This window comes from Sinocyclocheilus grahami, unplaced genomic scaffold (genome assembly GCF_001515645.1).
Source record: "Sinocyclocheilus grahami isolate Dianchi unplaced genomic scaffold, SAMN03320097.WGS_v1.1 scaffold445.1, whole genome shotgun sequence".
Lineage (NCBI taxonomy): Eukaryota > Metazoa > Chordata > Actinopteri > Cypriniformes > Cyprinidae > Sinocyclocheilus > Sinocyclocheilus grahami.
Genome location: NW_015505624.1, coordinates 317,368 through 344,569, shown reverse-complemented (window position 1 = coordinate 344,569; position 27,202 = coordinate 317,368). Strand labels below are relative to the sequence as shown.

General features: G+C 36.8%; 1 protein-coding gene across 1 annotated transcript in view; it reads left to right on the top strand.

Annotated features, from left to right (window-relative positions):
• The first annotated feature begins 15,225 nt into the window (after positions 1 to 15,225).
• The window catches only part of LOC107552289 (protein FAM19A5-like), a 128,203-nt gene continuing 116,226 nt past the window's right edge, over positions 15,226 to 27,202 (top strand). The window contains exon 1 of the mRNA XM_016234147.1: positions 15,226 to 15,797. Coding sequence (XP_016089633.1) covers positions 15,686 to 15,797 — 112 coding nt within the window. The 5' untranslated portion in view covers positions 15,226 to 15,685. The remainder of the gene's footprint in view (positions 15,798 to 27,202) is intronic.

Here is a 27,202-nt window from a genome sequence, read left to right as displayed (position 1 = left end):
AGAATTACCGGACTGCCTTTTAATTGACTTCTTTTGTAGTGGCCTTAACCAGCCAGTAAAATCACGAGTGATCTATGAGGGTCCTCGCTCGTCTCTACGTGATTTTATGGACTATGCCCTATTGTCATTGGTTCAGCGTTCACTGTGGATATCGCGGAGAAACGCGACCTCGAATTCACTCGTGTTATGGCGGCCGCTCTAGAACACGCTCACAAGATGGCGGCGACAGCGGAGCCTGATTGCAAAATAACGGACACAACAGCGCCCCGTTATGTCGGTGGTGCTCTCTCCAGGTCCTCCAGGGGTGGCGGCTGAGGCTGCAAAACCCCCCGAGGCAGTGGCGCTCACTTCGGCTCCTGGTATGGTGGTGGCGCCCAGCAATGCACTTTCAGCTCGTCCTGTCACGGTCGAAGGGACCGTTGCTGAACTCTGTACTGATACGGTTAAACGGAATATTAATGAACTCTCCCTGTTTCCTGCTGGTATTACTATAGAACCTCCAGAGGTGGCGGCATTCGCTGCAGAACCTCCAGAGGTGTCAGTAGTATCCACTTGTGAACTCTCGTCCTGTCCTGTTCCGGCCAAGGAGGCCGCCTATGAACTCTCTGCCTGTTCTGTTTCGACCAAGGAGGCCGTCTATGAACTCTCTGCTTGTCCTGTTCCAGCCAAGAAGGCTGCCTATGAGCTCTTCGTCTGTCCTGTCACGGCTATAGAGGCCGTTTGTGAACTCCCTGCTTGTCCTGTCACGGCTATGGAGGCCGTCTGTGAATCCTCGTCCTGCCCTGCCACGGCTATAGAGGCCGTTTACGAACCCTCTGCTCATCTTGTCACAGCTATAGAGGCCGGTTGCGAACTCCCTGCTCGTCCTGTCACGGCTATGGAGGCCGTCTGTGAATCCTCGTCCTGCCCTGCCACGGCTATAGAGGCCGTTTACGAACCCTCTGCTCATCTTGTCACAGCTCCTCTGAATGCTCAGTCTTGTCTATCAACCCCAATGTTCTGTCTGTGTTGTCTGTCTCTGCTCTCTCGTTGTTACAGTCTCCGCCTTGGTCTCCTGGCTGGTGTGGTTCACCGGGGGGGTTTCCTGTTCCTTCTGCTCCGCCGTGGTGGTCTGTCTGGCTCTGGTGGTCCTCTGCCCCGCTGTGGTGGTCTTCTGCTCCGCCGTGGTTGGACTACATATCCCATCATCCACTGCACTGATGACACACACACAGTTGATTGCACAGCACTGATTCCACACAGCTGTTATCACTCACACATCCCCTATTTAACTCTCACTTTGATCCCATTCCACTGCCGAGTATTGTATGCGTTTATCACTCTTTTAGCGATAGCTACTCTACGGAGCCTGTCTCCTTTCGTTAGCCTTAGCCTAGTTTATTTAACCTTAAACCGCATAATCACATTGCATTACACCAAATACACAAAATAATGTTCTTTTTAGCAACGTCATATGACCCCTTTAATGCATTATACATTCTAAAGGTGTAACAACAAATAGTTAAGTATTAGAATGTATTATAACTGTGGTTACAATTATTCATGAGATCATACAATGCATTGTAAGGCACATTACAGGTCATAATTAATTCAAACTACTTTTATAGTGCATTATATATAAAGACTTCACATATTTTCTTGTCTCTCAGTGTGTCACGAATCCGGTCCATGAACTTCCGTCTGCTAGCCATCAGAGGTCACCCTTCCCATTTAATTGACTCTCGCACTACACACTGTTGCATATCACCCCGGACTACATATCCCATCATCCACTGCACTGATGACACACACACAGTTGATTGCACAGCACTGATTCCACACAGCTGTTATCACTCACACATCCCCTATTTAACTCTCACTTTGATCCCATTCCACTGCCGAGTATTGTATGCGTTTATCACTCTTTTAGCGATAGCTACTCTACGGAGCCTGTCTCCTTTCGTTAGCCTTAGCCTAGTTTATTTAACCTTAAACCGCATAATCACATTGCATTACACCAAATACACAAAATAATGTTCTTTTTAGCAACGTCATATGACCCCTTTAATGCATTATACATTCTAAAGGTGTAACAACAAATAGTTAAGTATTAGAATGTATTATAACTGTGGTTACAATTATTCATGAGATCATACAATGCATTGTAAGGCACATTACAGGTCATAATTAATTCAAACTACTTTTATAGTGCATTATATATAAAGACTTCACATATTTTCTTGTCTCTCAGTGACACATAATCCTGTAGAAATCATTTGGTGCATGCTCAGTTTTTATCAATTATTATCGGTGCTCAATTATTATTATCAATGTTAAAAAAGTTAAAGAATGCTATTTAAAATTGTTACGATATTTCACAATGTTACTGAGACCTTTAAAAAATAAAAAAAAATGTTTCCATTCTTCTTAGTCAGATTTTCAGAAATGGTTTGGGAAGCTTTGCAACGTGCACAAAAACAAACTGTGGATTGTGGCTTTATGTGTATGTCAGATTGTGACTTCCAGTTTGTGGCAAGATAATCTACAATGTGGACCAGACTTTATGACAAAAGCAATGAATTTCAACCTTTCTCAATATTCCTGAAGACCAACCTTTCAGTCTCTCTCCTTCTGTCCTTTCCCCCTTATTCTTCCCCACCACATGCTAGATGACATACAAATAAATGGTGGGATTAGCAGGCCTTTAGCGGATGGGAGCAGATGTCTTTCGCAGATGTCATTGGCGGGTGCTTGGCTGTGCTACTTCTGCCTACACTCCTGACTTGATGTGGCACAGATGCAGATTGAGCACCTGATTGGCAGCTAAGAATGCTCTGAAGAGACAGAAGAAAGCCTTGAATGCCCGGAATCACTCTGGAGACCCACTGAGAGTCTGTGATGGGACAGGCTCAGATCATCTCTGCCAGAACCTCTAAACATGTTGACCTGTTTTTCTGAACAACGAGACACCGTTTCTGGCCCATTGCCTTGTTCCCCTTTGCTTTAATGACTACAGTTTGTGTTGACAAATTCCCTTCTGAATAAATGTAGACAGAGACCAAAATAAATACTGCAACTTTAAGTAAACAAGATCTTTAGTAGTGCTTGACTGTGTAAAACTTGTCACCACAAAGCGAGAGGGCTATGGGTAATAGCCATGGGATTGCCATCACTGAAGTGTTTTGCCATGCAGTTTTATAAAAAAAAAAAAAAAACCTAAGTATAAGCAATAGTTATAGTGATGCCTACCTTAATTAACGATACTAATGATTCTTTCTTTAAGAAGCTCAACTAGTAATTAATGGTAAAAATCCAAAAGGTTTAACATTTAAACCTGTTCCAAAACTCACAAAACTTCACAATTCACAAAACCAACTGGGCTCTGTTCTAAAAAGTTCCTCATATACCAATATTTTAGTTGTTAGATTAACATATTATGTGTACATAAAACATAGTTTGAAAGAATTTATTCCAGGGATTAATTAATTAAGTCTGCAGAAGGGCAACATGTAATAAACACTTAATCATGCTCAAAACTGCTGAGCATAAAGGACAGAATGTCCTTATATGTCAAGCAAATCAATATGGAGAGAGGGGAGAAAAAAGCATTCAGTCAAAATTCAGTGCTTCACAACAAATATGTTATTATGTTGTTGTCATAAATAATCCATGTTTTAATGAAGAGCTATGTATTCTGATAAAGAACTTAATGTAATGTTGATGCATTTTGCAATTTTGCAGTTTTTTTTTTTTTTTTTTTTTTCGTTTTTTTTTAAAAATACATATTAAATAAAACATAGTTTGAAAGAATTTATTCCAGGGATTAATTAATTAAGTCTGCAGAAGGGCAACATGTAATAAACACTTAATCATGCTCAAAACTGCTGAGCATAAAGGACAGAATGTCCTTATATGTCAAGCAAATCAATATGGAGAGAGGGGAGAAAAAAGCATTCAGTCAAAATTCAGTGCTTCACAACAAATATGTTATTATGTTGTTGTCATAAATAATCCATGTTTTAATGAAGAGCTATGTATTCTGATAAAGAACTTAATGTAATGTTGATGCATTTTGCAATTTTGCATTTTTTTTTTTTTTTTTTTTTGCAGTTTTTATTAACAATACATATCAAAGAACTCAACTCTGGATGCAACATACTATGTGTACATACATACTGTATACAGCTGACAAATATTTCCAAACTGCATTCTTGGACAGAGTATAACATCCTGTCCAGAATAAATGTATGTCTGTCTGTCTTTCTTTCTGTGGGTGTTAAAACAGCTGCACACTCCACTTTCTCTCTGATTGACAGTGATGCAAGGGAGAGTCAGGGAAGGTGTTAGTGAGGGATGAGAGAGAAAGCAGGAAGAAATAGCAGGTGAAGAAGAGTTCTGGAATTGCACAGGGATGATAGATTTTACTTTGTAGTGCTGACAAGACTCTACAAGCTTCAATGGCTGGATCACTAACAGGCAGGGCAGTGTAGAGCCAGAAACATTTTGGATAGCAGCAAAAAAGTTACAACAGTAAAAGGCAAAGATTGTAATGATTTTGTATCAAACTGTATAAAAGCTAAAAAAAAAAAAAAGGCTGTCAAATTAAATGTTTTTTTTTTCCACTGTTCTTCACACTGTTAATGCTAATATCTAATTTGACATGAAAACTGATTCAGTCTGCTCTGTTTGAATTCCATAAACTGACTGAAACATTCAGAGCAGATTGAAACTGATCAGGATCGGCTTTCCTGAAGCAAGTACAACATTAGTCAGATGTGAGTAGTACTCAATCTCTATGGCACATTTCCCAAAATCATTGCTATTTAAGTAGCATGTAAAAGCATTAGTAAATTAATGAGAGCCTCTGAGCATTTGTAATGCCCATTACATGCAACCTGAGTAGATCTTTTCTTGGATCTTGCATAGTTTGTCACAGGCAAATTGACACTTTGTGAATTATATTAATGCATTTTGAACATTGTTAAGCCACTGTGCATTATTTCAGTGAATTAAATAAATAAAACAAATAAAACACCTTAAAACAAAACCAAAACCTAGTCACACCATTTTTTTTTTCATTCAACCAGGTCCTGGTTTAAATGAGGAAAGGAAAAAAATGCATAATCCGAAACACCTAAAATATCTTTCACTGAAACATTGTTTTAGATAACTGAAAGTTCCGCCATGATATGCTTACTCTCATGTTGTTGAATTTCTTTCTTCTGTTGAACAGAGCAGTCAAATTGTAAAAGTAGTACATATTATTCATTCACTACTGAGTCTTTTGAAGTGTATGATAACAGACCACAATTCCCCTCTGCTGGAGCTTTTAATTGAAATATGATGCAAACTTAGATCAATGCTTTCAAACTGACATGGTATTTTTCTACTCAACACAAATTTTGTAGTCCATTTCAGAGTTTTGGGAGAGGGTTTTCAGTGAATAATGACTTAAATTTCTTAAAGCTTGATCATTAAAAGGATCATTCTATAGCGGGTAGGTTCAGGCAAAGAAAGTACATTTGAGGATCTCTGTGCAACCATGTTTATTCAATGAAAAACAAAACAAAACACTCTGCAACTCATGAATACAGGAAACACAATCAAACCAGGGAAGCACTAATGCATTGGCTGAGGGAGAAAACAAGGCATATGTGCGACTAATCAACAAATGAATGAGTAACTACAGTAACTAAGAAAACCAGGACTGCGTCTGAAATCGTCCAAACTATAAGTATGTGAAAAACAGTATGCCAAATGAGTAGTATGTCCGAATTCATTGTATTCTAAAAAGGGTAGACTTATTTTATATTACATGTTGCTTGGTTTGTCATTAATTCTCCTTCAGAAATTCTTCTTTTGTGTTCCACAGAAGCAAGAAAGTCATAGGTTTGGAACATAATTATATTGATTTACGAATAGAATAATTCATGAAGATGTGTAAATGATGACAGAATAATACTTTTTAAGTAAATTATTATTTTAAGCTCCACTGGCAGCATCTATGTGATGTTGCTGATTACTTCATAAAACAATAGTGTCTTTCACCTCAGTTTTTGAAAACAAGCAAAAATTATGTTAACAGTAATGCACTTATAATGAAGATTTGTGGGGCAAGGCACTGAAGATAATTTAAAAACAGAAATGTCCAGGCTAACTTCTAAAATATTGTAACATTTATAGAAGTAAACCATTTGTTTCAAGTACAATCAATACCGTCTTAAAGACACATATACAAATAAAGCTGACATTTATGTCAGAAGAGCTTTTTTAGCAAATGTTTAGTAAATATTCAGTCACATCCACAGAGCAGTTTGTAAGACACGAGGTGTAAATAAACTGCACATGTGCACAAGATATTTTTGAATCTAAATTGAGAAAAAGTCTGAGTTGAGCATTTACCTGCTTATTTTTTTCATGTTGTATCTGATTATTTCATGCACAATACCCCCTTCACTGGATCAAGCTTCATCAGATCAACTGAGGTGTTTACAAGGAGGTTTTTCAGTCTGATTGAGCCACCAGTCCAATTCTACACATTATGTGGGTGCATGTAAACACAGCTATTGTGTATTTTTGCCACAGAAAAAAAAAAGACTCAAGGTTTGCATGGATATTTAGGAACTTTATGCACCAGCTTCCCACAATCAATTCAAGAAGAGGCCATGAACAACATTCTATTATAAAATGGATAGTTCCGGTCCTTGATTCTGATTGGTTGAGCCACGTTCAAAGCTGTTGTAAATTACTCTACAAACATACACCTTTGTTTTAGTCTGTGTGTTGCTCGTCAACCACTTTGTTGCAACCACAACCGTTTCAGAGGAACTACATTGTTTGGCAGAAGAATAATGTTTTTATTAATATCATTAAATTTGATTTGCTTTGCTTTATTTTGTGAAACCTTGCTACATATATGCAATAACCGTTTTATAAAAGCAGTAAACTCCTGCATCGTGCCTAACAACGCCCCTTAGCTGTTATAAATTCACTGTAAACCACGGCTTCTTGGGGCTTATTGCTTTAATAACAGTTGGGAGGAAGTACTTTCCCCAGCTGTCATCAGACAACCACTTTATAGTCATAGATCACTGGTGAGATTGAGGTAATCTGGAAGATTTCCACTTTGATGGACTGGGGTCTCCTGCAGGAGTCATATGACATTGGACTTTTGTGGCAATCCAGGAACATGACCCTTCTGACCAGCTAATTTCTGAACAGAAGGTGACAGCCAGCTAAAGTAATGTATCACATTCTATTCTGTCACCTCTGAATGAAAAACAACATCAACTAAGCAGTGGTGGTTGGTGGTAGTCGAAAGAATCAATACCCTTGAGGGGACCACAAAAACAGGAAGTGCTTTGTTGGGTTAAAAAAAGTTCACAGAAGGTTTTTCTTTTTCTTTTTTAGCAACCTGAAAGTGTTGGAGCAACCTAAAAATGAAGAATATATAATATATATATTCATATATATAATCATAATTAAAAACTACACATATGGCATGACACACTATGCTAGACTGTTTTTGAATGATGTAGAATAAAGGTGGATTATGGTGAAATTCATACGTTCTTTCAACATTAGCTGAGTATTCACATGTAAGTATGGTTCTGAACTTTACTACTTACATGTGTTTGTCTCGGTGCTTAATTTGAGCCGGATCCTGTTCCGGAAAATGTCAGATTTTGGATTTTTGCTTTCCATTAACAAGCGCATTAGATCGTGACAGTGCGTGCGTGCATACAAGACAAAGCAATTGCGGGTTTATGTAGATCTATTTGGAGCATGATTTGTAGATTATGTATTGGTCCTCAACATATTATTTACCAATCAGCTTTCTTAAAGTGCCCCTATTATGCATTTTTGAAAATTAGCTTTCATGCAGTGTGTAACACAACTCTAAGTGAATGAAAACATCCTGCCCGTCGGGTTGGTCTCAATGAAAATGCAAATGCATTCTTTGACACTAGGTGCCACTTTTGGACCAAAATAGCGGTTTCCCCGGTAACAGATGTACACAAAGCAGCACTGCGCTCACAAACGCGGCTTTATCAGGCATTACAGGCATGATGAAATGAAAATGAGACCAATCGGACCAATCACCGCAGATTAGCATCATGCAAAGGAGGGGTTTGGAAAAAAGGAATCATTGAGCAAGTAAGGTAAAAATAAATACATATTATATAAGACAATGAAAGTGTTTTTTTTTTACTTGCATGCATGTCAACCTATTTGGAGCATGATTTGTAGATTATGTATTGGTCCTCAACATATTATTTACCAATCAGCTTTCTTAAAGTGCCCCTATTATGCATTTTTGAAAATTAGCTTTCATGCAGTGTGTAACACAACTCTAAGAGAATGAAAACATCCTGCCCGTCGGGTTGGTCTCAATGAAAATGCAAATGCATTCTTTGACACTAGGTGCCACTTTTGGACCAAAATAGCGGTTTCCCCGGTAACAGATGTACACAAAGCAGCACTGCGCTCACAAACGCGGCTTTATCAGGCATTACAGGCATGATGAAATGAAAATGAGACCAATCGGACCAATCACCACAGATTAGCGTCACGCAAAGGAGGGGTTTGGAAAAATGAATTGAGCAAGTAAGGTAAAAATAAATACATATTATATAAGACAATGAAAGTGTTTTTTTTTTTACTTGCATGCATGTCAACCTGTTGTTGAGGACTCCCAAAACCAAAATATGAACCTTTCATTACCATAACAGGGGCACTTTAAGTTCAAAATCACTCTCGTTGATTGGTGCTACTGCTTAACCCTCTCTCTCCACTCTTTTGTGAGCAGCGGAATGTTTGGAGAGAGTGTAATAATACCAGAAATAATACCAAATTAAGTGAAATGTTATAATGTACAAACATTATAAACACTATAATCATAGTCTAGTTCCCCTCACTCCAAAACAAATCATTTAAATGTAACGGTATGCAGAACAGATCAAGAATGAATATATATATAAAGCTAAAAAAAACAAAACAAAGCGAAACTGAGAGTACCGCTCACGTACCTCTCTCATTCGGCACAAATCCAATGTTTCCATATACGCAATGTATTTCAATGTTAAACTATTATTTTTAATGTAGACTAGGCTTCATGCGCGTTCGCATATTGACGGAAAAAAATCATCCTCTTCACATGCGCAAAAAATGCGCTTGCCATTACAGCAGCTGTAGACCGGTTATACTACGGACTCTTTAAATTGATATGTTTGGCTCAATGTATTTTATTTTGATAATGAACAGACTGCGATGGCAAGTTTGAATTGCTAGAATATGTGGTGTGTGTGTGTGTGTGTGTGTGTGCGAGGCGCCGGCGCGATCAAACAGCTGACACATTAAATACTCAATTTTTGGTCATACTATAAGAGTAAAACAACCTGCAAAGTGTAAAAAAATAAACAAATAAATAAAAAACTAACACTAGCTTCTCTATTATTTTTGTGTTCTACCTATTCATTTTCTTTTTATTTATTAGGCCTATATAATAAATAAAAAAAACTTGCTACGTGTAATACGTTAAGCTGAGACTTCCCCAGATCTCTGCCTTGACACAATGCTGTCTCTGAGCTCTACAGGCAGTTGTTTTGACCTCAGGGCTTTGGTTTTTGCTCTGATATGCATTTTTAGCTGTTCGACCTTTTATTGAGAGGTGTGTGCTTTTCCAAATATTTATATATTTATGATATAATGTTTTTTTCTTTAGATTTCTACAGATGTCAATAAATCCTTACATTTCAACATCTATCCAAATATGTACTGTACTTTTCGTAAGTGTTACATACAGAAGTGTTACACCTACATATAGTATAACAGTGAGATCAGGCTGGTTTGTTATAGCTCTTGAAGCACTGGTGTTGTACTTGTAGGGCAATACAATTAACGTTTTACACACACATATCCACTTATACATGAAGGAGGTTGTAATCACTGCAAACCCAGGAACGTCCTGCTCGTAATTTCCCAGCCAGAGCAGAAACACATCCAGGGACCATTTCAGATCCCAATGAAATATATTCATTACCATGCAAATTGGTTTGGGAATCGTTGACTAAAAGCATTCGACATACTTCATTTGAAAGTACGTAAATGCAATTAATGGGACCATATTCAGAAGAAAGCGAATTTGCCTGCAGATAATTGTTATTGTCTGGATCCCATTAAAAGTTTTTTTTTTCTTAATTCCAAAAGAAAAAATGTTTTGCGAGGGAAGCCACTCCGTCATGTCATTGTTGACACAGACTTCATTATGCGATAATAATCTGCTTTTCATGTGGAGTGAATACTGCAATATTAACAATAGTGTTCGTACAGATGATTTCTGTCATGATTTCTGAGAAGCCTGTTCATTTGCTGGCAACAGAACAATCAATGCAAACATTTGAAACAAATGATTCTAAGGCCATTTGCACGCATGTATACCTAGCAGCTTGTGAAATGAAACACACTAAGAGACAAAATTGTGTCAATTTTTGACTGGTATCAGAAAGTGATGCTTGGTTGCCCATTTGCAAATATTGGCTTGCTTGCAACATCCAAACCCTCACTGGTTATGGCAAATCTCATTTTGTTTTGCTTTTGGCGGGATGTTTCTAGCAATAATTTAGGCTTTCAGAATGGAGCCGTTGCTTAAATTACTGTCTGGATTCCACCCAAGTAAACAAGTCAATAATCATTGCATTTCCGAGTCATGTAAAGGCTGCAGGCAAGATTCAATAATAAATGGATGTTATAGTATAATAGTGAATCCACAAAACTAATGATCAGTAGTCCAACTTGCTTTTTAGTCCAGTGTGAGAATGTTTCAATTGTAGTATCATTTAGAGATATTTATTTCCCACCCCTTTCAGCCTGCCACTTGTAACAAGTGAAGAGCAGCTAATGCGCTATGAACTACATACCCTAAGTCATGTTTACTAGATTGCAAGACAGCCCATTTATCTTGGGTTACAAAGAATCATTTTAGCCCAAATCTCAGAGAACATGCTCCCATGTTGATAACGTGCTTCCATTAGATCTGGAAATAACAAATGCTATTTCAAACCACAGGCATAGATCCCATATTTCCACAACTCACACTCGCCTTTGGAACAAGCTGTATTGTTTCTGAGAAGAAATTACTACAGAGGGAAATTTCCATCACCACTATCAAAAAAAGTAAAGAAAAGGCCAGTATGGATATTTTATTATTCTGTGAATGAGAACAAACAAATCTTGGTTTGACTGTTGATTACTCTTGGACCTGACATGATCAGAGGGTAACTGGGGGTTATTCTCCAGTGTCAAAACAGTTGGGTTAGGATTACCTCTTCATGTAGAGGGATTTCTCATTTTTACACAAAACATCTATGTCTCTATAGATTTCTGTTAAATTTTGCGACGCATTTTATTTTTAAGTGAAACAGGATTTTCAACAGGAAAAAAGGGCAGTTTTAAAAATATATAAATTAAGAATAAAGACACTGTAAAAGATGGTAATCTGCAATCTTTACCTTAAAGAGCTGTTTCTACCTGATTTGATCTATAAAATATCATTTTGTTATCTTAAACTTTATCTTGTCATAAATTGGACAAAAAAAAGATTGGTTTGTTTCAACTTGAAAAACTGTTTAAAATGCTTTTAATGATTATCAAACAATAGCAGCTCTGTGCCCTGTGTCCTTATTATACACAAATTGAATTTCCTTTATCAGGAGGTGACAGTGTTACAGTTACAAGGACATATTTGGTTATTTCCCCCATCCATGCTGTGGCATTGTGATGAAGGAGTTCACTCATACGTGCATGTGTTCTGGACCGGTGCTTTTTCTTTCTTTTTTTTTTTACACAAAATAAATCACAATACTTTCTTGCTTTTTATGAAAAATGCCAGTGTGACAATTCTTCTAAACATCTCTGTGTATTTTCCAGGTATCAATGAAAATTACACAGGTTTGGAAATAACATGAAGGTGATTAAATCATGACAGAGTTTCCATTGCCTATATAGTAGGCAATATATTTTTAGCTCTCCAAAAGGCCTTACTGCAGTCTCAGCTTTGCTAACAGTATGGCTTTGTGTCTTTGTGACTGGGAAAATTACAGTAAATAAAAGAGAAAAGACATAGAAGGAAAGACTCCATGCTGGAGTTCAAAGACAAATCTCCATTCTGATACAGGGGAAGTAGAGTGTGGAAAGATCAAAAGAAGAGTGATGTGAAAGGTCAACACTCAGTCGATCACAAGCGACTACATAAAGAGGTGTTCCTGCTAAGTAGTGCACTGCACAATCACAGAGAGACAGAGCAGTGCAGACTACTGAAAGGGACATAGGGGAATGGAAACTCACACTTTGAAGAGACAGGGGAAGGGTGAAACACCTCAAAGCACCTGCAAAGTCATGTGGCATTTCTAAATCCAGTTCATGTCTCCACTAAGAAATGATTCTTATGCAGTACATCTCTTTGAGAGAGTTTCAGTGGGTACTCTTACAATTATGTAATTGTAATAATTAATTAATTTAATAATTAAATAATAATTAATAATAATAATTAATTAATAATAATTAAATAATTAAGTAATTGTAATTGTAATAAGCTGAATACAAAGCAAAATAAATTGTTTCATTTAAACTTCAGGTCCTGTTGATATTGACTTCAAGTCATGTTTAGGGTCACAGAGACCCCAATGATGTGTGTGAAATTAGTCATTCTAATATTGAAAAAGACATCTTATTCCCCCCTTCGAGTTCTTTTAAATCTAAAGTTTGTAATTAAATATCAGCAACGATCAGAATAGTTAGGAAAGAAAATCAGACTGGCTTTAATCTCCATTCTGATACAGGGGAAGTAGAGTGTGGAAAGATCAAAAGAAGAGTGATGTGAAAGGTCAACACTCAGTCGATCACAAGCGACTACATAAAGAGGTGTTCCTGCTAAGTAGTGCACTGCACAATCACAGAGAGACAGAGCAGTGCAGACTACTGAAAGGGACATAGGGGAATGGAAACTCACACTTTGAAGAGACAGGGGAAGGGTGAAACACCTCAAAGCACCTGCAAAGTCATGTGGCATTTCTAAATCCAGTTCATGTCTCCACTAAGAAATGATTCTTATGCAGTACATCTCTTTGAGAGAGTTTCAGTGGGTACTCTTACAATTATTTATAAGCTGAATACAAAGCAAAATAAATTGTTTCATTTAAACTTCAGGTCCTGTTGATATTGACTTCAAGTCATGTTTAGGGTCACAGAGACCCCAATGATGTGTGTGAAATTAGTCATTCTAATATTGAAATAGACATCTTATTCCCCCCTTCGAGTTCTTTTAAATCTAAAGTTTGTAATTAAATATCAGCACCAATCAGAATAGTTAGGAAAGAAAATCAGACTGGCTTCCCCAAGATATGCAAGTTGTATGTAGAATAACCGAACATTATGATGACACACACACAACACACTCACACACGACTGCTTGCCCACCTTTTTCTTCAACGCGGAAGTAAGCCTATGGGCGAGATTTCTGGTTCATTATATGTAAATAACGAGAAGAATAACAACGTGCAGTAAACGGTAAAACTGTTTGCACTACAAACCAGTGTGTTCATAAATAAGATAATACATTAAAATAATATGGTAAGACACACCAATTTTCAATATCAAGCAGCAAAACAAACTGTTTTGTACAGCTAAAAATAGCTGGACGCGGATGAGACCGGAAGCTAGACTCATATAATTTACAAACGGCCGCGCCCATTTTTACGGCAAGAAAAAGGTGGATAGCAATGGTTCTATGAGAAACTGTATGCAGAAAACAGGTTTCAGCACCACACAATGTGAACAGCTCCCGCTATTGTAATTCTACACTCATTAGAAATTGGATATATTAAGAATATATTTGTCTTATCTGACACCTGTTGAATATTTTAATTGGTTTGACACCAATGTTTTCTCAGTTTCCCACCAAGAATTAATGAAGTATTGTCATATCATATTTTAAAACAGTGGGAGAGGGGGGTAAGTAAGGTACAAATGGCTCTTTAAGCTGAAAAATAATACTAATGTAGGTTATCGCTTTTAGGGTGTCTATCTATCTATCTATCTATCTATCTATCTATCTATCTATCTATCTAAACAGTGGGAGAGGGGGGTAAGTAAGGTACAAATGGCTCTTTAAGCTGAAAAATAATACTAATGTAGGTTATCGCTTTTAGGGTGTCTATCTATCTATCTATCTATCTATCTATCTATCTATCTATCTATCTATCTATCTATCTATCTATCTATCTATCTATCTATCCATCTATCTATCTATCTATCTATCTATCTATCTATCTATCAATCTACCTGTAATTTAAAATACTGTCAAACTTGCTATTACTCCAAGTGTGAATAAACCCTGTAAAATATTTTGTGTGGTACCACCAATGAAAGCATTTGACATGACTGAATTAACCTCTGATATATAATCCCTAGAGAGGAATTGAGAAAACAAAGTACTTAATTTGTGTTAAACCAATTACAACTATTTTTATTATTATTAACTAGTTTTAAATGTCAGATCAGATAGACATAGGACATAGCTGGCTTTCTCGCTCTCTCTCTCTCTCTCTCTCTCTCTCTCTATATATATATATATACTGTATATAGAATGGCATTGCAAGTGACTAAGATTCCTAATATGGCCACTTTCTAATGACAATAGTGTGGGTGGGAGCTGTCCAGACACTTTGGTGCTGAAAAGTTCCACAAAGATATCCTCTGCTCTGAGTTTTTGCAGACATTTTAAAAAAGTTTTATTTAAACGCACGCGCGCGCACACGAGTGTAGAACCTGTTAACCACACGTCACGAATAATTGCAGCATACGAGACTGATGGATGAAATAAAAGATCAAGAACAAAAATGTGCTGGGGTAAAATAACCTGTGTGCCAAATTAAAACAGCGTCTCCACGTCTGCTCTCCAGCTTGACGCGTCAAAAGGAGATCGTTCCAGTTGTAATCAAGGAAGATGTCTGCAATGCAAGATTAAACAGGTTCCTTAATTATTATAACGGCAGAGTGTTGGGGTTTTTCGCGTCGTCGCTCGTATGCAGTGTAAGTAAAAGTTGAGGCGGCACGAAGTTTCAGTTCATGTGTCGGTCTGCGCAGCTTCAGAGCTCTCTAGATCTTTCCATTTCATCTGCTCACAGCTCTTTATGTTCCTCATCGTCTCTTGATCGGGACTTCGATCCCTTTTTAGCGCGAGAATATTTGCCAAATCCAGACGCTTTGCGATGGGATCTTTTCTCTGGGAGTCTGAGAGAAATCAAGCACGTCCTCACAGACCAACTGAGCAATTCTTTAGCTAGTTCTCACGGCGTTGCGACGTAAATAATGTAATCTTTACCGAGTATATTTTCCTTTTTCTATACGGAGCTTTGAGGTGGAGGACACTGTGCCGTCGACAGTTTAATATTTATGACAAAATCTGAATTCACGCGCCTGTTTTTGGATTATCCGTTTGCCAGGATACACTGAATCGACCACTGTCAACAACTAGAGACTTTATTTTCGATTTACTGGACTTAAAGACTACTGAGGGGATTTGGAAATGAGCGGTCTGTTTTCAAAATGTCTTTTTTAAGAATCACTCGGGGAGAGAGACGTTTCCTCAGAGGACGGGAGGGTTTGTAACGCTGAATTTATCGCCGATTTCACGACACGCGTTTCCATGGCTCCGGCGGTCAGATCGATTAAGCGTAAGGATGCGATTAACTGGCCGAGGATGTCGACAACTTTCTGGGCTGTGCTGCTGTTGACGGCGCTTCTCATCGTGTACTGCGGTGAGTTTGCGGTGTGTGTGATGCGTCTTCTGCGTGTGTAAAGATGTGTAACACTTCATTGATGTGACCTAAAGGATTATGTATAGTGTCTGTCGTGTCACTTGCACATACACACCTACAAACAAAATCATGGATCCTCCAGGAGAGATGAGCTCATGAAAACGGAATTGCCAAAGCATGTCCTAGACATGACCACACATATATCCTTAACTTGCTACTCAAGGGCAGGGAACGTGTATTTATGATCTAGAAATATACCTGCTCGATCGTATTATATATAATATGGTGCAGTATTGAACTTAACAGACATTACTAAAATGAAGAAGAAGAAAAAAGAGATTGCTTCATCTGGTTGCAAGGATAATATTTAATAAATAAATAAATAAATCCACAAGCAGTCTTAAATGCATTATTCAAACACAGAGACATGCAAAGGCAAACTCACGCAACCCCTCTCATTAGCACACATACTTGATTGATATCTTCGAACCTCCCAGAGAAATCAGGTCTGTCCATTGGTGTTTATACATACATTTTAACCTGAACACACAAGGGCAAGGAAAGTTGTGTATACACTACACTATTACAATCTTGTCTACAATCTATAACAAGCTATTTATAATCGTATAATTGTTTTATCAATTTAACACACCGTATATTGTAAAGTTAAAAAAGGCCTTTCCTCTGAAACCACTTTAGTACTACACCTAGTTGCAAAAATAGGATGTATCCAGACCATTTTGATGTTAGTATTAAGAAATTTGTTATCTGAAACCACTTTGGTTTATCTACATATATTCTGAGCCCATTAAAAGCTCAGCTGATTTATTACTTTAGCTGAGATGGTGACTGATAGTCTTTTTGCTGTCTGAATAAAACTTTGACTCTCTTAAGAAGTCCACTGCACCAGAAGACACACACACATACAGGTAAAACAATAAATAAATGCACAAGCAGACAGTCACACATCTGAATTTTATGTCTATAGAAATGTAGCATTGTTTTTCTATCCCAGGCCTGGCTGGGTAAACTATATCTGAGAGGATGTTTAACCTGTGCCACTGTACCTGCAGTTCTCATCTGAGCTAATATGAATGTAAATATGTGCATAGATATTTCTGCATTCACTCAATTGATCTCCTGCGATAGCATGATTTATTCTCTGCTTTCAATGTTTTGGATGTTTGTTGTGGTTAGCAGTCTATTCTTTTTTTTTTATTTGGGTGTTTGTTTCTCTGTTGCTATCTGAGCAAATCAGCTTCTGCAGCTCTGCCCCGACCTGCTTTTTTTCTGTTATATTAATCTTCATCTAGATGGGCTGCCCACCGCACGACGTCTATGTCTGAGTTGCTGTCAAGACCCCAGACTGGCACCTCACAGCTCGAGCTGGTATTACTCGCAGAGGAGATTGAAAACATAAACGCAGGGACACAAACCAAGTTCTGTTGGTTGATTTATTTATTTATAGCGAACCTTGTGTGATGAATGCACAAACACAACCGAAATTAGGTCTGCGTTCCCACTAGTGAGTCATGCAGTCGCTGCCTCTTTATATTAGCATCGCACAGCAAAATATCGTCAAGGTATCCGCTACAAATGTCATCCTTGTTCAGGAGATTGTGTTTGTTTCAGAGAGCAACAGAGAGGAGAAATATATGGTTAGCTGAGGTTAGCGATAGCAGAATGGTACTCATGCTGTACTGCAGCTATACAAATTAATATCAAGCACTATATGATGACAAAGACTGTTTGTAATGACTGTTTAATGAATGATATGGGGAGGGCTTTGTTCTGTCCGCTGGCTCCCTCCTCTGGATGCTACTTGATATACGTTTGTTCTTTGTTATAGCCACGGATGCATTGTTTTCCTAGGATGCATACTTGTGTTCCAATCAGTGTAGAAGGAAAAAAAAACTGAATAATTGCATTATTTTAGAAGACTCTTACTTAATGCCTAGATTAGCATGTATTAAAAATTAATTCATATAAAATGTATTATTTATAATTCAATAGAACTTGCTAATGCAAATATCACTATTAATATCACAAACTAAAATTGAGAGTTTACCCAAGTATGAACCTTTTTGTTTTTAACCATACCATTTGTTTTAAGGGGAAGAATGATACATAGTGATGCAAGTTATTAATGAGAGGTGTGCCATTACTTTTCTAAGCAGTCAGAGTATAGTTTTAGAATCTTATCATTTTGATATCCTATGTAGTAATAAATAATAATAAAAACAAATCACAAAGAGTTGCACAGAAGTAGGGCCCTGAGCAATAACTAGAGACCAAGATATCATTGCGACCCACACTTTTGACCTGGTCTAATAAGCACCCGCCTTGCAGAACCCTAGTAACTTCCCAGAATACTCTAGCAACCACATAGCCACACACCAAAGACGACTCAGATTACGGTAGCATCACGGCAGTGGATTCTGCACAGGGAAGCATCATTATTTTTCTGTAAATATAAAAAATATAATTAGTAATATAGTAATTGTTATAGTATTTCTTATGAATATAAAACTATATTATTTCACATTTTTGTTATTTTGTATAATATTATTACTACTACTAATAATAATCATCATCATATTCTAAGTACAGTATATAACTACAGTATATAATATTATATGGCCCTCTGTCACTTGCACTTTCTATTTGTTTTCTGCTTGTTTATCTTTAAAAACTCTAACACTAGCTTTCTATATTCCTTTTCTATTCTATCTACTTGTTTTCTTTGTGTGTGTATGTGTGTGTGTGTGTGTGTGTGTATGTATGTATGTATATATATATACAGTATATATACAGTATATATAAAGACTTGCTACATGTACTGCGTTGGGCAAACCGATACTTGTCATAGCACTTGCATTTTATTGCTCTTTTGTTGGTTTTGATTGCTTCTATTGTCCTCATTTGTAAGTCGCTTTGGATAAAATTGTCTGCTAAATGACTAAATGTAAATTTAATATTAATACAATATTTGATATACACATTATGTGTATATCAAATATTGTATAAATATTAGTTATATAGTTAATGTATTATTGAGAGTAATAATCATAACCATAACCCTTTGATGGCATCCAGTATATTTTTATATATAGTGATAATTATGTTGGTAGGATGTAGTGTTTTTTTATAATAGTTTATTTTTGCAAATGCTCAGACAGCCTGACCATCATTCTAAATCAGATGGTGCCGAAAGCATATGGTGCTTCGTGTTTATGAGTGTGTGAGTGTGTGTGCTAATATTCACTTGCTACTCTATGTTCCTGTGAACAAATAAAAAGAGTAAAAAAAAAGAAGACGAAGAAGAAGAAATACTAATAGAAAGTGAGCTAGCACAGGAAAACAGAAAACAAAAATGGAAAATAAGAGCAGAAAAAAAGAGATGAGCCCACCATGGTCTCCTCCTCCATCACACATCCCACAGGGTCAATTATGTGCCCTGATGAATAATACCTGCTACAGGCCCGACCCGCATTGCCATAGCCCCGCCCACTGAAAGCATCCCACAATGCATTGCAGCACATTCACACATCCCCCATGAAAACAGCTCATGTAGTCTGACACATTGCTCTAACATTCACAAATGCACAAATGCATACACACTCTCAGTCTGTGGTCATTATCAAAACCATTTAAGCGTGTAAACAGAAGCCATTTTTGGTAATTAAAGACTCCCATTTGATCATAAATACTGCTGGAGGTTTTGGTTGTAAAGCAAAAGAAAGAAAGAAAAATAAATGGTGTATTATATGGTAAGCATATAGTCATTATAATATTCTTGGCTATTTTAAAGCTACCCGATGGCAATTTCCACTGCACGAGCAATTTAACCACTGTCTGCATCAAAGGGTAAAGACGTGGGCTTGTGGAACTTGTCAAGTTTTCTGTCTGGCCTAGCAAGCACATCATGGAACTCTTACAGAAACAAAGGCATCTTTATGGATAAATATTTTATCAGCTCCTAGGACTTACAAGGTTTTTTGTCCATAGTCGTCACTTTTGTGCAGGGATCTTTGCAAAGTTAAAATGCATGTAACACATTTTGAAACTTAAAAATTTTGATGAACATTGTTGAACGACTGGAACTATATCATACTGGAGCTGTATCATACTACTGAATATGGTTTCATGAAATGAATCTATTTGTTTTTACATATACTGTGTGGGATACTAATATACAGTAGTTAGTTCCAGTCTGCTAATTTGACTAGATAACAGAGAATGTTTCACTGTCAGTGTTCACTTCAAATTCTCGGTACTTAACATTACATTCTCTACAAATATAATTAAGGGTGTAATTATCTTAAAAGTTACAGAAGGACTTTTTTTTTATTGTTTCGTTCTTCAGAAAATGGTCTGTGGATAAATAAAGATTTGATGGCTAGCAGAAAACTTTCCAGATGTGATTGTAAATTGAGCCTGTGTTAAGAAAAGAGCAGATTAGCATCTACACTCTTAAAAATAAAGGTGCTTCAAAAGGTTCTTCAAGCGATGCCATAGAAGAACCATTTTTGGTTCCACAAAGAACCATTCAGTCAAAGGTTCTTTAAAGAACCATCTCTTTCTTAACTTTTTGTAATCTGAAGAACCTTATTTCGCCACAAAGAACCTTTAGTGAAACAGAAAGGTTCTTCAGATGTTAAAGGTTCTTTATGGAACCATTTAGACAAAAAGGTTCTTCTATGGCATCGTGAAGCACCTTTATTTTTAAGAGTGTAGTTTGGCTAACAACTGTCCGTTTTGCTCAGCACTGGTTCATGAGAATGAATGAATGAATGAATGAATGAATGAATGAATGAATCCCATGCTTAGTGTTTATTAATGACTTGCCCTGGTTGCCTGACATCTCATCCAGGCTGTCATAAATTTGATCACTAATTGCTGTTTAAATCTGCGTGTTACACCATAAATTAATTTAAATTTGGTATTAGTTTTAATAGGCACAGTAGCATGCATAAAACATCACTTTTGACATTTCACACAAGGGTCTTCTTCATTTAAGGGGACGTGCACGCTGCTAACAATCTGGCTCCATTTTTGGTTGATGTAACGATGAGGGTGTGAATTTTAATGATCAGTTGTAACCTCAAACACACGCACACTGCTTTAGGGGTGTAGAAAGACAAGGAAGGCTACTAACATACTTGCGGCGGACTATTAAAATGACTCCACTTCTTTATTATTGAGGAAGCCAATTGCTTGAAAGAAAATGCCACCTTGGTGTTTTGAATTCCTGGAGGGCTCCATCAACGCGTGGTCGCTCACGGGCTGTGACAGGAAATGTCTGACGTGGAAACACTGTTGAGAAGTGGATGAAAGATAAAAAAGAAGGAAGAAAGAGAAGCAGATAGTAAGACTGAAACAGATGGATAAAAATGTGCCGCTCCGCTATAAGCAGACATGGGAATAACATGTTACGCTAATTGAACTTTCCACAAATAGGGCACAATCTAGTGTCCCATTACTTTTTTAAAAGCTTTAGAGGCAACCTATTGACTTTCTTTAATGTATCCAAAAAATTTAATCATACAACATTATAATTTTGATGTAATTTAAGGTAAAAATATTGTAGTCATTGGCACAACCCAAGACAAGCCCTACCACATGATTTCAGGAAATAATAATAATAATAATATTAATAATAATTAGTGTTCATAAGTTTATCTACTCAAGTCTTTTACCAAAATTATTTTAGATTTTTATTTTATTTAACTAATAACCGTGACTAAACATGCAACTTGTGACAGTTTGAAAAGTGTATTTTTATTTTTATTATTTAATTTAAATCAGTTTATTTTTTATAATTAATTTATTGATAGAAAATAACAAAACCATGCAAATCAGAGTTTTAAATGTGAAATCAGCTCATATAATATTTAGTTTGACGTCCTGAGGCAAACACCATCCTGATAACAATGACTATTTGTTGGGGGGGGAACACAAAAAACTTCCTAATACAGTCAGAAAAGACTTCAGGACAAAATGGAGAAAAAATGCAAATGCTATAAAAAGGCTTGTGCGTTTATCTTGTAGTCATATAGGTACTTACTTGTCCGAAGGAAAGAGTGGGTTTCTCGACAAATGCATGTTAGGGAAGAGGTAATTGTGTGGAAGTCAACTGCATTCAATCATGCAAATGTGTGTCTTTTGCCAAAACCTTAACAGGCTGCCAGACTGTGATGCATGGTTGAGCCTGACAAGACATCTCAGAAACATGATTCAAAAGCTTTCCTGGCTTGATGGATCACAAAATGCTACTGTATATGAATGGGTTGTAGTAACATCACAGCGACAGTACACAGCAAAATCACTGGTGTAAAAAGAACACCCACAGTGTCAAATTTAACACCAGCAAAGTGTCTATATGTGTTCACACTATAGAGTGTAAATGTTACACTTTTGATAGTGTTAACTTTTTGACACCCTTTGCGTGTAAATTCAACACTCGTTATTGTTAATTGTTAAACCTATTCAACACTATTCATTGTCGTTTCTGCACTACACCAGTGTTTGTATTCAATTACAGTGTTACTTTTTAACACTCTCCTTTTAAGATCAACACCAGTGCAATTTGAATATAACAATGATGAGTGTTCAAAATACTGATTTATAATAGCACTTTTGGTGCTTTTAATAGCACTTTTGTTAATATTTGGTTGTTTCTACAAAATTAAATGGCAGGAAATATTTGCAGAAAATATTGCAAAAACTTTATTGAGGTACACCACATTTAACATTCACATTCAAACACAGCATTTCACTGCATTTAAAAAAAACAATAGTAAATTGCAATCTGATGATAATAATTACAAATATTTCTCTGAAGAACGAAAAAACTAATGAATTGAGTGGACAACTTCTCAAGGCCAAGCAGTGGTGCAAGAGTGGAATCTTGTCAATTTTCCATTTTTTCATCATACCTGCCTGTTTGTTTCAGTATTAAGGCAAGAGAAAGGATTTTCTAGCTGGTTAAAACAGTCTTTAACTCTGTCTAGGGTTTGCCCAGGTACCTCTGATGAAAGATATTTTAGAACAGTGTATCTTGCTTGAGCATGAACATCACTTACAAGTTCTTCCATTGAACTAGCTAAACATTGAACAGTGTTTTCAGAGACTCCCGCTGCTTGTACTTGAGCAACAATAGCACTACACATATCTGTTAGTTGCCCATTTTCAACAGGAGTCTGAAAAGTGACTGAAAGGGATTCTCACTTAGGGTATCAGAAACAGGAACATTGATACTACTACCAACATTATCAGCAGTACCTGAGGCTACACAGTCTCTGTGCACTCCCAAAATATGCTTCTTGAACCCATAATATGTAGGGATGCACCGAAATGAAAATTCTTGCCCGAAGCCGAACAAAATTAAACACTGAGCCGAAGGCCGAATACCGAACACAGTTTTTCGAGTTTATTTTGCCAAATTTTTTTTCACCATTGCATAAATTAAAAAGCCAAAATGTCCTTTTGACTGTTTTGTCTTGCTTTTCAAAGAAAAGAAAATCAATTACAAAACAACAATTTAAAAATATTTGTAACACTGAACATTTTTAACATTCTAGCAGACACTATACCAACAAAGCACAATTTTACTTAAAATTATTAAGTTAGTAAAATAATAATTTTTGGCCATCAGACCCCCTTCTTGAATCAGGCATGTATTTTTTATTAAATTTTTTACTGTACAATTAAAAGCAGCCTTGCTGAGAAGAGACTTATTTTAAAACATTAGAAAATATTACAGATCCTAATTTGAACAGTGTGTGAATGGTATAATAAATGTATTCAAACAGAGCTGTTGTAATGATTATTATCATTATTATTGTCTTACTTTTTATTTTATTTTACAGAACAACAGTAAACAATACTAACATTTATGAATGTTGATAAGAGTTCTTGCTGTTTCTCAACTTTTTATTTTGGCGGAAACGCGCAGGAAGACCTCAGTGCTTATTTTTTGTTGACAACAGATTTCAGAGAGTCTCATTACGAATACGTCGTACGTATCGCATTGTCACATGCCTTGTAAAAATTCATAAAAATGTAACTGAGCAACTGACGACTGTATCAGCGCAGATTTTCCTTGCTCTTTGGACTTGAACTCTGGTTAACAAGCAGATCTGCTGCGAGTTCGTGCAGCGCTGTCAGAATACATGCAATGAGCGTGTATTAGAAAACATAATGTTCTGCCGTTTATTTACTAATTGTTTAAGGCCATTTCGCGATTTCAATCATCATACAGTAACTAGCAACAATCACCCCTTTCTCTTCTCATTGAAGACATGCGATGCAGTCCTAAACAGTCTCTCGCTGTCGGTGCTTGTAATGATTTTTGCGTCTTTCTCCGACAGTTTAAATGCTTCCACACTGCTGACATGTGTGCTGCATAATAAAGAGTGTGCACCTCTCACTCTGCGCTGGTTGCTATTTGATCGCGTCATATCATTGTTCGGTACAATTTATTCGGTCTTTCCTATTATAATTTCGGTTGTCGAACATTCGGTGCATCCCTAATAATATGTATAAAACACAGATGAACATCCAGGTTCGCCACATTTCAACCGTAATGAACGCCCTGGGTACAAACCATGATGAAACTTCAGATGCTGAAACAAACTTGAACAACTTCTGTGGTATACCTTGCAAAGGAAGCATGAGAACATTTGAGCAAGTGTAACCCCTCTCCCCCGGGTCCTCACCGCGTTACCTCGTTCTCGTTCCAAGTGGGTCTCCGGCATGGGAGGCAGACGCATTAACAAGGAGGCTAAAGACTGCAGCCCCTAGCGTCAGTCGCTAGTGCATCTCTTGAGATCAGGGGAGTGAGGTTTACCTGCACAGCATCTACTCGCTGGCCTCCGTTACACTCACCCCCCTAACCCTCACTCCCATCCGGGTCACGGCACCAATGTAACCCCTCTTCCCCGCCACACCTTGTTCTCGTTCTGAGTGGGTCTCCGGCATGGGAGGCGGACACACTAACAAGGAGGCTAAAGACTGCAGCCTCTAGCGTCAGTCGCTAGTGCTTTCTTGAGATCAGGGGAGTGAGGTTTACCTGCTCAGCACCTACTCGCTGGCCTCCGTTACACTAGACACTGGGGGGAGAGGGGAGTCAAACCTCAGTGTTCTGAATTCTTACTCGGATTTCCTTGACCCTTGGACTTTCGTTGGCAGTTCCCACATCAATGCCATACACCATTGTTTGAATGAACGTGTAGAAGTTGCACAAGGCCTCATCATACGACACAGCAAAGACAAAGTGCACCTTAAAGAGTTCATCAAAGGCTGCAACAGCTGTCTGCTTCATGCAGGGAATGGCCTTCTGGTCCAGGATGATGTAAAACTTCTGAATGCTACTCCTCTTTTCTCCAACACAGAGGAGGAAGGGCTGTGTAGATCCAACTCGTTCAAGAAATGTCTTGATGCTCGTCCCCACCTAAGAGCATATGATGAGAGATTTTAAACAATGTTTTGTATAACAGCTGACAGATCTTTCATGTTCAAATTCACAAATAAAATTCTCATCCTCAGAGGTGTGACATATGAGAAACGTACACAAACAAATAACATTTGTAAAATGTATTACGTTGAGATCTACATGAACCAAAATTAACAAATGCAGTGCAAGTATTATTCAGTGTATTTACATTACATCAGTAACAAATTAAATTGTATTGTAATATGTTAATGAAAGCTTTGTTTCGCCCTTGAATTGTTGAAAAATATGTACGATTTTAATGTGAGATGTGAAGAGATGAAGTTTTCTGCCTAGTCCTATATTGTATAGTATCTTGACATATCTGACATTCAGTTAAAGAAAATCTTTGAAAATAAGATGCAAGCACATGCACTTAACAACACTGGGAAATACAGTAAGAATGACAGATGGCAATATTGCATTGATGTCTAATAATATACAGACACTTGTGATCTCATCACAATTGTGTGTTGTTGTTCAAGGTTGCAGCAATCTTGGCAGTTGTAAACAACCTACAGTTAAGCTTGGCTTTATTGCTTTGCAGAAGGATTGTGCATGAGGATGATGATTATGATGATGATGATAATGATGATACTATGCAATGATAAAATACACATTCAATAGTATTAATATAGTACTGATCGGATCAAGTAAATTTGTATAGTAGCTAAATAAATTAAATCTTCCCTGATATTTTTTTTTAATCTGATAAAATTCTAAAATTCTAAATTTGATTGCAAGCAGCAGTTGTGCATTGATGTCCATACTCTAGATTAGTGTGCAGCATGTCTAAGTGGAGAATTGTGTTCATTGATCATTACTTGATGTATTCAGTAGTAATTAGCAACATCTGTTTACATACTACAAACAACATGATTACACATTCAAAGCCCATCTTCATCGGAGTTACAGGGTTTGTTACTATCATGTTACTTTTTATAAAACCCTATATCACAACAAACAACAGCCTACTGTACAGTATACTGACTAAGAATCAACTGCATCTGTTCAACAGTCCATCTAGCAGGTGTTTACTCAAGTAATTCTGCCACTATGTCTATTTTCATACTCTGAAGACTGTGTTTCTTTATGTACACACACACTATAGATAGATAGATAGATAGATAGATAGATAGATAGATAGATTAGATAGATAGATAGATAGATAGATAGATATATAGATAGATAGATAGATAGATAGATAGATAGATAGATAGATAGATAGATAGATAGATTAAATATTTAAGTACTGAGTAATTTTAATTAACTACATGTACTCACTATATGCTTAGGGTTTGGCTTAGGGTTACTTGCATGTAATTATGCATACTTTATTGTTATTAGAATAGTAAGTACATGTAACGTATAACAAGGACACCTTAAAATAAAATGTTACCTATAGGATCATATCTGGGTTTGTTTAAAAAAAATGACCGATTGACTTTACATCTTCTCACTTATTGAACCACTACCAGTTCATACCAACAAAATATTTACATAATTTAACATAATTAAATATTATAATATGGACTAGCAACAAAAGGACTGTTATATCAATCAACATCACTGTAAAAACTTTTCACCTGTTTCAACCTAAAAACGTAAGTTCAGTTGCTGCCTTAAAATTCCAAGTTAAATCAATTTAAAAGTACAAGTCTGTGCAACTCACTTTATTGTAGTCACTTTATTTAACTTAAAATTTTAAGGAAGCAGTTTTTAAGTTGCTACTTACTACAGAGTTAAGGTTTGGTTTAGGGTAGCTGCTTGTAATTATGTATAATTTACTGTTATTATTTCATTAAGTACATGCAACAAGGGCACTGTAAAATAAAGTTGTAGTTAACACTTTACAATAAAGTTCAATTTGGCATAAGGTGAACTAGCACACTTTTACAATATTTAATAATAA